Source organism: Lycium barbarum, chromosome 4 (genome assembly GCF_019175385.1).
Source record: "Lycium barbarum isolate Lr01 chromosome 4, ASM1917538v2, whole genome shotgun sequence".
Classification (NCBI taxonomy): domain Eukaryota; kingdom Viridiplantae; phylum Streptophyta; class Magnoliopsida; order Solanales; family Solanaceae; genus Lycium; species Lycium barbarum.
In genome coordinates, this window is record NC_083340.1 from 7955000 (window position 1) to 7965424 (window position 10425).

The 10425-nt window shown below is 34.8% G+C and overlaps 1 protein-coding gene across 1 annotated transcript; it reads left to right on the forward strand.

Annotated features, from left to right (window-relative positions):
* Positions 1–2923: 2923 nt before the first annotated feature.
* LOC132635071 (legumain) lies at positions 2924–7475 on the forward strand. Its single transcript, XM_060351289.1, has 9 exons — positions 2924–3244; positions 4062–4226; positions 5077–5233; positions 5374–5459; positions 5571–5770; positions 5916–5964; positions 6050–6256; positions 6753–6959; positions 7058–7475. Exons 1-9 carry the CDS (start codon positions 3014–3016, stop codon positions 7238–7240), a joined length of 1485 nt encoding a protein of 494 aa, XP_060207272.1. The 5' UTR covers positions 2924–3013; the 3' UTR covers positions 7241–7475.
* The last annotated feature ends 2950 nt before the right edge of the window (positions 7476–10425 follow it).

The window sequence follows — 10425 nt, forward strand, 5'->3', positions numbered from 1 at the left end:
CCTTAAATAAGATGGTCATACACTGCAGACATAAAAATCACACTTGGACACAACAGACATGATTGAATTAATCTTTCTGATATTTAATACAATTTCAGAACTCGACTGATGCAAGATAATTCAAGAAACAAGCAACTACCATGATATGAGAGGACCAAGAAAGGTTGTTTGATCTAAAGCTAATGAGACACCAACAGTTGGACAACATCTACAAACACATAATTAAACAATACTCAAACTGAGCAAATCTGCAAACACACCAATGCTTCACTAATTGATTTCATGAAAAAATAACAGGCTGACTAACTACTTAGACATATAGCAAACGACTAAATTAGACGGAATTAGGCAGATATTGTTAGCATTTAGCAACTTCCAGGGGCTCCAAACTTACATATATTGCCAAAAGAACTCATTAAGACTAGCATTAACATCAGCTAACCCAATTGATCCATACAACAATCAACGACCAACAAACTTAACAATAATAATTAATCCTAAAGTAGACTTATTAAGACCAATTGTAGACTAATTTAAACAAACATAACCAAGTATCAAACATGCGAACCTAAATACTAGATTAAAGACATCATGCTAAAGGAGGAAGGTCTACCTTTTTTGTGTGCAATGAACTGAGGCGTCGATGGCATCGAATCTACTCTCTCGTTATGAATAGACCCGAAACTCGATCGAAAATTAAAATGCCTTTTGGTAGTTAAAGTCCCTTTGCCAAACAACGACGAAAGTTAGTCGAATCGAAAGCCTTAACTTTTCGACACTAAATTCATGTTTTTAACACAATGTTTCTGGTTTAGAAAGTTCAAGACCAGATTTGAGAAGAAAAAAAAAAGAAAAACTCAAGACTTTTTGTGAGAGATCATCTTCCTCCCTTCACCCGATCAGTGTATTCTCCCTTTTATAGAAAAGAGAGGGGAGCGTATGAGAGAGAGAGGAGCGGGGACAGAGAGTGGGGGGCAAGGGAAAGTGGAGGTGCAGAGGCGTGGGGGACAAAGAGAGTGGAGGTGCAGAGGCGTGGAGGAGGAGAGAGAGTGAGGTGAGCGGCGTGAGAGGGTAAGGAGAGAGAGAGTGAGGGACGAAGGAGGCGGGTGAGAAAAAAAATGAAACCCTAGGGTTTCATTTTTGTTAAAAGGGGGAGTTGGGCCGGGTCAATAATTCGTTTGGGCTGGACCGGGTAATATTAAACATGGGCTGCTCATTTTGAGTTGGGCTGGCCGAATTTAAACTGATGGCCTTTTCTCCTTCAATTTAATTCCTTTGGGCTTTTAACTTAATAACTAATACAAAATATATTATGTGAAGACAAATAATAATTAGTGTGTATGAAAGTAAAAATTAATTTAACAAGTACGAATCCCCAAATGAGACGAGGGCGAACCGTTTAAAATTTGTGATAAAGTAATTCTAGTAAAAATAATAAAAATGAAGGTAACGGTATTAATAGTAGTAGAAATATAAATAGTAGTGAAAATAAAATATTAAGCTCGTTAATAAATTTAAAAAACCAAGGAAATAAATGGGAATAAAGGAGGGACAAAATTGGGTGTCAACAATTAAAAAAATGAAAAAGAGCATGGGAAACATAGCCATGATTAGCCTATATGAGAGAGAGTTTCATTTTATCAGGAGAGCAGTGATGTAAAAGCACATCACAATAAAATATTTAAAAGCAAAGATTCTCCAAGATTTCCTATGAAATGACTAATACCCCAATTTTTGACGGTTTTGCCCAAAAGTGATTTTGCCAAATAGATTTTTCCATTTCCATTAGGGGACAATTAATCAAATTTGAATAAATACATCTGCAGATACCCAAATTAAATCCGTATATCATTTAAAGGCTGACAACAAATCTAGTACTATGATGTTTTCCTTCTTATAGATTGGGTAGGCCTAAAGTACTTTAAGGAGTACTATATTTAATATCGATATCTCCCGTTCCGTGTAATCTGTGATCCGAACTTCAATAAATATTACTCCAAATATCCTATTTTATGTTGCACATTCAGCTTTAAACACTAAATTTAATGAGAGCATGACAAAAAAAAAGGTACTTTGCCCAACTCTAACTTCAAAATTCATGAGGTGAGAATTCCTAAAAATTATAAGTTGGTCTATTTTATCTTGTAGAATGTAGGACTCCAATACCATTCACACGCTCAGAGGTGAAACATCTACAATGTAAATAATATAATATCGAAGTTAACATGAGATAAATTAAAAATTGAGATAACTTGACTATAAATATCATAATAAAAAGATGAACTTTGGAATCATGAGATAAAGAATCGCTCAAAACCGTATAAAAATTAAGAGAAATGTTGTATAAAAAGTGAAAATCATCAGTATTATACGATATCACTTTTTTCAGATATTTATAGTCTGTCCAAAGAATATTTCTTTGTTAATCTCGAAGCCCAATCAAACAAAATGGGACGGGCGAATAGTACTTTAATTAGGAGTTAAGGGAAAAATCACAATTATGTATGAAGATTAGTGCTCTGAATGAGTCTGAATGTATTATGAGCCCGTTTGGATTGGCTTACAGCTTAAAGCTGTTTGCAGCTTATAAGCTGAAAGCTGCTTTAGATAAACTAAGTCAAATGGGTCCAATTATTTTTTTGAGCTTATTTTAAGCATAAAATGACTTTAAGCTGACCAGCCAAACACTCAAAAAAGCTGAAAACAGCTTATAAGCCAACTTATAAGCCAATCCAAACGGGCTCTATATCAAGCAGCATTTTCCACTCTTAACTCAAGAGTCGTACAACGACAACATAAACCACCACCTGGTACAAAGACACAACCATTGGACCCACAACTCTTCATAGGTGTCACTCTCTGGTTCTGCATGTCTACACACACCGCCACATACATAATATACTCCTCAAATCAACCAAACCACTTCACAAATTTCATACTAAAATTATCAGCTCCTCTGTTTGTTCACTTTCATTTCAATCAACCCTCTTCGAAATTTGAGTTTTTTTTTTTCATGGGGTCCTTTAATTTTGCAGTATGCATGATCTTGATGATGTTGGTTATGGTGGGGGCTATTCCTTTTGAACCCAAGATTGGTAGAAGGATAGGTAGGGCCCACCGGTTGTGGGACCCTTTAATACGATCTCCGGTAGATCGTGATGATGATGAGGTGGAAGAGGATGGTGGCGTGCGGTGGGCGGTTCTCGTTGCTGGTTCGAATGGATATGGAAATTATCGGCATCAGGTATTAAAAGGATGAATATGAACAACCTTCATGCAGATTCTACTGTGGAGCTAAAGAAAATAAAACTAAAAATGAAAAATTGTTTCAATCCCCCTCAATGGGAATTCTAGAAAATAGTACTATTTCTTGAAACCTGAAAGAGTGTGGCAATTTTCGCTTTCCCATATTCGAATTAAGTGTACTTTCACCATTTTGTTCTGATGAGAATGGCTCATTATCTAGAAAACATGTATTAGTCTAGTCTGGTTCTAGTTTGGATGTTAATCAAATTAATATTGTTTGGCCAAGCTTTTGGAAAGGCAAAAGTGCTGAACTTCCTAGAGAAAACATGATTTTAGAGAGTTGAGGGTCTTCAGCCAAGTTTTGAGGAAAAATGAGTAGTAGCCGTGCTGAAAGCACTTTTTAAATGTTTGGTCAAGCACAATTGTGCTGCTCTTTTAGCGTTGGTAAACGTGTTTTTCAAATTGATTAGCCAAGACTCAAATTGCTACTCTTTTAATAGTCCTTCGAACAATACTTATCTTGGCCAAAGAGGTTATAAATCTCTACAAGCTAAAAGTCCCCCTCAAATTAGGAGGGAACAGTACTTAATTACTGATTCTTAAACCTGTAACTATCGTACTTGCAGAAACGATATCTTGTGAATTATTTATATAGTAGCTAACTCTACTTGTTCATGCAAATAGGAATTGCTAGATGTTTCCTTTGGTAGAGATGCAACTGTCATTACTAATCAAGTATTTTCAGTTAGCTAATTGTTTTTTGGTTTTAGTCTGCTAATTGGTTTTGAAGCTAAAGCTATTTGGGGTGACTGCAGGCAGATGTATGTCATGCTTACCAAATCTTGAAAAGAGGGGGGTTGAAAGACGAGAACATAATAGTATTCATGTATGATGACATTGCCAAGAGTGAGTTGAATCCAAGACCTGGAGTCATTATCAATCATCCGAATGGTAGTGATGTCTATGCCAGTGTGCCTAAGGTAATAACCAGATGTTATATCTTATCGTTATATTGTGTATAATGAAGCCATGTTTATTGAAGAAGATAAAGAGACTTTCATAAAAAGGAACTAAAATGAAAAGGAAAACAAAGAAAGTAGGGAGGTTCCAGGTTTAAGTACACAACTAATAAGAAAGGAAAAAGGAAGTTCTTGCATAGCCCTAACATAATATTTCCTCTTGTCCTTTCATGCATAGTGCACATGTACTTTTAACCAAGGTCCAAAATGCAATTTGACAGCTTCCCAAGTGGATCTTCTGTCGTGGTTACGTACTTACGTTCATAACATATTGCCATTTCTCTGTTGAAAAATGTGGTGCCTCAAGTTCCCTTTGAGGTTTCTTTAACAAAACATCGAACCTTAAAGAAGCAAAGCTCTATACTAGGAGAGGCAAATGTTGGCAATTGCTAAGGCAATTATGATAAGCCAGACTTGAAATGCGACCCACAGGGAAGCTAGTACTTTCTCTTATATGAAAAACAAATATGACTTCACAAAAAGATTCTTTAATCGGTACCAGTCTAGGTACAAGTCTAGCAGATAAAGTGAAAATTTTAGACTATTGCCAACTCGAATTGGTTGGATGTGCTTCGTCCATGATTTTAGTTTTTTGATCGAAGGCTGATTCAACTATGAACTCTATTTTGGTGAGAGGAGCAGATTAAAATGTGGAAACACAAAATAGGTGCAGAACTCCGAGAGAAAATTGTGAAGCTTGGTTCTTTACTTTTGCAGTATTCATATTGTGGAGTTGATTAATTTTAGAGTGTATATTTCTCCCTTGTTTTAGCAAGCAATAATCTCACATTTGGTAAGATGATTATGGTAGGACTACACTGGCGAGCACGTCACTGCAGTGAATTTGTATGCCGTGCTTCTGGGTGATAAGAGTGCGGTGAAAGGTGGAAGTGGAAAGGTTGTAGATAGTAAACCGAACGACAGAATATTTTTATATTACTCTGATCATGGTGGTCCAGGGGTGCTCGGTGAGTCTATATCTAGCTTGTATCTTTTTTTCATACAATTTCATGAAGAAATTTTATTTTGAAGCACAGTTACTAACAGTCAATTGGAGAAGATATATTTCTGTTCATGAGTATGTCTCAAAGTTTTATTTTTGTTCCAGGGATGCCGAATATGCCTTTCCTTTATGCCAAAGATTTTATCGAGGTCTTGAAAAAGAAACATGCATCTGGGACCTACAAAGAGATGGTAAAAAGTGCAAAGCTCTATATTAATTTTAATGTTTTTAGGTAATCCATTTGAGGTAGTTCCATTTCCGAAAAGAAATATTTAGGATTTCGTTTGTTGTGCTTTATGTAGGTCCTCTACATCGAAGCTTGTGAGAGCGGTAGTGTCTTTGAGGGGTTAATGCCTGAAAACTTGAACATTTATGTGACAACAGCATCAAACGCGGAAGAAAGTAGTTGGGGTACGTATTGCCCAGGAATGGATCCTCCACCTCCATCAGAATATATCACATGTTTGGGGGACTTATATAGTGTTGCATGGATGGAGGATAGGTAATGCAAAGTAAAGGTTGCTTAATTGATTAGTAGTTAAATGCAGGAAATTGTTGTTGTAAATCTAATCTGTCGACGTGATATAAAAAAATACGTAAAGCTATTTATTTAATGATAATCACTCAATGTTTAACTTTGTTTCCAGTGAGTCTCATAACCTGAAGAAGGAAACAATAAAGCAGCAGTACGAGAAGGTGACAAACCAAAATACGTTATTTGGAGCCTCTAATATATCCTTGCACATCATCATCATCATTGAATGTTATGTTGTCGTTGTAGGTGAGGGAAAGAACTTCCAACTTCAGCAACTATAATGCTGGATCTCATGTTATGGAATATGGAAGCAAAGAAATTAAGCCAGAGAGAGTTTATTTGTACCAAGGATTTGATCCTGCCACTGTGAATCTTCCTGAAAACAAGATTGATTTTGCACGCTTAGAAGTGGTCAACCAGAGGGATGCTGATCTTCTCTTCCTATGGGAAAGAGTAAGTTTGAGCTCGAGTTTCATAACATAATTAATTTTTTCTTTGTATATCCTTTTATAATAATTAAGTAATTTCATTACGCATATCATAGGAGGAGGACAAAAATTGATTGAAGTAGAAATAGTTAGTTGGTCATATAGAGTTGGATGGACTGGTACAAGTTTGTCCTGTGACTACAATGCATTTAGCTTGTGTTCTATCCAATGACCGTTAATGAAGTGAAAGCAGTTGTTTGTATAGTTGCTCACAAATTCCCTGGTCTTTTTATGTAAAGCCAGATTACAAGATGTAGCCTATTCCTTTTTTCTTTAAATTGAACTAGAGCTTAAACTGGAATTTTGAATGCTAGGAATTCACCTGTGAAAGATAGCTCAAATTTAAAAGCACACCCAAAATTAGAACACTGCAAGCAGCCTTTTTATAGTGATGCTTTGTGGGATATCCGTTTCATTTTACTTTAGCTCGGGTTTGAGACGTGTCTTCTTGATCTGTACAGTATAAGAAGCTAGAAGACAATTCATTCGAGAAGGCCAAGCTTCGAAAAGAGATTACCGAGATGATGCTGCATAGGCAACATCTTGATGGGAGCATAGAAGCAATCGGAGTGTTTCTTTTCGGACCAACAAAGGGCTCTTCTGTTCTCAACTCTGTCCGGGAGCCTGGTCTACCTCTTGTCGATGATTGGGAATGCCTAAAATCAACGGTAATCCAAAAATCTGCTCTTACGTGCAACTAACGGTTGTCATATTTTATAACTTGAACTCCTAATATACCAGCTTGATACTGGTTTTTCTTCGCCAGGTTCGTCTTTTCGAGGCACATTGTGGTTCATTGACACAATATGGCATGAAACACATGAGATCATTTGCGAACATTTGTAACAATGGTGTCTCAATAAATGCTATGGAGGAAGCTTTTATGGCTGCTTGCAATGGGCATAGGATAGAGGAGTATAGCGCTGTGAATCGGGGCTTTAGTGCTTGATGGCTCGGGTTGTCTTCTGTTTTTGTTTTAGCATACTACTGAACAAGAGTTGCTTAGCTACAGTATCAGTAAGAAATATGCTTGTATGATAATATTAGAAGGTTCAATGCATACTTTTAGTCCCTATAGTCTCTTCCTTTAAGAGTTTTAAATGTGCCTCAACTCTTGTAAGTACGATAGTCTTTGATGCCAGCTAGTCATATAATAATGTTCTGATCGTGTATGTTGAATTGTCGATTCCTTTGGTTCAAATCAAATTTTACCAGTGTGAAAGGAAATTTGAAGGATTCTTTTAGCGACTTAAAACAATGAAGAGTCAAATTAATGAAATTCGACGATCACATAATTCTTCTTTGTTGATCCAAATTCCTTCAACTTTGTTTTAAAACTGATTAATCCTTGGATCATCAGATAACTTCCGTGTTTTATAGTAGTAAATGTTGATCAATTGCGTTGGGTTTTATAAATCTTTCTTTATCCATTTAAACTCGATTATATGTAAATCATAACACCAAATAAAAATAAACGTGCAAATCAGTTAAACATATATAATAATAATATTGAAAACATGTATAAATGAATATAATAATATTGAAAATTTTCTGACAACTGAACTCCAAATTTTCGATGCGGAGCTTAAATTTATGTGTAAAAAATTATTAAAATTGCAATAAATAGTAGATATGAACCCCTAACTTTAAAAAAATATAATGAATTCAATGCTAAAAATCTTAAGATTGAACCCATAAAATTTAAATCCTAGATCTGCTTCTGATATCACTTCTTTCCTTCTTGTGACCTATTTTGCATTTAACCAAGAAAATGCAGGTCTATCCGCACGACTTCCTTCTATGCAATATTAGATCTATCTCTTCTTATTTTAGCACTTTCAATCATTATAGTTTCACACATACGAATTGGTGCATTCATAGGTCGACACAAAACAAAACATGACGCACTTTCAATCATTATAGTTTCACACGTACGAATTGGTGCATTCATAAGTCGATATAAAACATGAACAAATGATCTCAAGCGACATTCTCTTATTTTATCCTAAATGTGTTAATGCCGTCATAATTTAGTCTCTGTCTCTCAACTCAACGTTGTCAATGATTAACTATGTGGAAAAATGAAGACCAAAACTATCATTTAAGTCTCTGTTAAAAGAAATTGTCATGAGTGTGGTACAGTGAAAATAAATGATCCAACGTGGGTGTGCTAGACTCTCCAATATACCTGTGGTTGATTCTCGTATTATATAACAAGGAGAACACACATTAGTTTGGTAGCCTCCAAGATTAAAGTCAACATCAAATGTGCGAATTAATTTCGATAATTTTAAACTTTAAAATGATGTCTCATCAATTAACTAAAGATTCGAAAGCCTTAAATTAATAATGAAAACAACTTAAGAATATCTGATTCGTCGGGATATGGTCTGATATTCATCATTCGAAGGAAGAATCTTTCTCCATTAATATCATGCTCTAGAAGTGGACTTCCACAATTCCTTCCCTACGCACATGTGACATTCTCCTATGTAAGAAGCCATAATTGAGCAGCTTCAGCTGCCTGTCTCATGGTCTCAATTTTGACATTTTATGTACTGACGTAGACTCTTTTCATTTGTAAGGTGAGGTTATTGAGAGAGTTGCAACTTGCAAGGGACTCACTTTACAATTGCTTATTGGGTACTCAAGTAATTATTAAATTATTTACTTTTGATTTAATATTTTAAAAAAATCTTTGTTGAGCATTGGAAAAAAATATTTTTTAACGAATGTAACTTACATTATTAAAGATATTTTTTAACAAATGGAACTATATTGAATTTATTTTAGCATCTGATAAGTAAATTAAAAAAACTTATTAAAAAATTCTAATGATTTGACATAGTTAAAATTTATCAAATTCATGAAACTAATAGTATTTAAATTGTTAATAAATTTAGACTCATCCTAAAACTCAATAGGGCATCAACTTATAGATAAATAGTTAAAGTAAAAAAGTAGATTCAAGATGTGAAGGTATGTATTGACCATAATTTTAAATGGTAAGTAATAGATTGATGTATAACTTTAGAGCTAGGTATTAAGACAGTATTTGCTTTGAAATTGAAAAAAAAAGTATTTATTAAAATTTAGGTTACCTTTGTGTAAATCACATTATCAACACCATTAGTAGAACAAGATGATTGTGCACTACATTGAACAATTTTCAAACAGAGATTAAAGTTTAAGAATTTCAAAATAACATCTCTTGATTAATACATGTAATATGACATACTTTTCCATATGCAGCACTACTTTTCAATTATTCTCTTCATGTAGTTTTTGCGACATGAAAACTAAAACACATTTTCAGATCAAGTTCTTGAAAAATTCAATTCACCAATAGTGAAGTAGTACTGCAAAAAAGGGGCGAAAAGATGTGTGTCCTTCCCGATCCCCTCATATAACGGAAGGGCCCATTGATTTGTTTAGCACATACCTGCGTTCGAACAGTGAGAGATCAAAATAGGAGGCTCGTACAAGTGGAAAAAGAGTTGCTAAATTTATATTATTCATTATTATATATGTGACGATAGGTTGAACAGAGATATGACTCTGTAGCCCTCTCTAATGAAGATGATGCCTAGGTACTATTGAGTCAACCTGAGCAAGCTAAGTATAAAAGAAGAACAAAAGTGTTAAAGAGACCTCCTGCCCCAATTCTAAACATTCTAAAATCCTTCATCAGGTGTTCTTTAACCAATTTCTAAATGTTGGAGTAGATCGATCCTACAAAGGGTTCTTTTAACCAAAAAACTGCCTATGAGTCACTGGCTCATTCTTTAACGGGTATTTTCGGACCCCATTTAACAACCTACACAAATTTAAACAGAGAAGGTGAAAATGTAGTACATTTTTTACTCAATTAACTTTGTGGAGACAGTCTTGATCGGATAATCGGGCCTTCTGAGACAGCTAACATTGTGCTTAGCAACGGACAAATCCATCTTTACTGAATCCATCACTGAAATAAACTACAGTTATGAATTTTAATTCGTAAATAATAGTACTAGTATTGTTGTAGCTTATTCACCTCTGTTTCAAAATCTGTGATATTTCATACAACAAAAAGGAAAGATTAAAACAAAACAGAGAAGAGATACAACATACAACTATACAAGGACACTTCAA

Coding starts and splice junctions, on each gene's coding strand:
- LOC132635071 (XM_060351289.1), top strand. CDS start 3,014: ATGGGGTCCTTTAATTTTGCAGTATGCATGATCTTGATGATGTTGGTT. Junction 4,227..5,076: donor TCTATGCCAGTGTGCCTAAG/GTAATAACCAGA, acceptor TGATTATGGTAG/GACTACACTGGCGAGCACGT. Junction 5,234..5,373: donor TGGTGGTCCAGGGGTGCTCG/GTGAGTCTATAT, acceptor TTTTTGTTCCAG/GGATGCCGAATATGCCTTTC.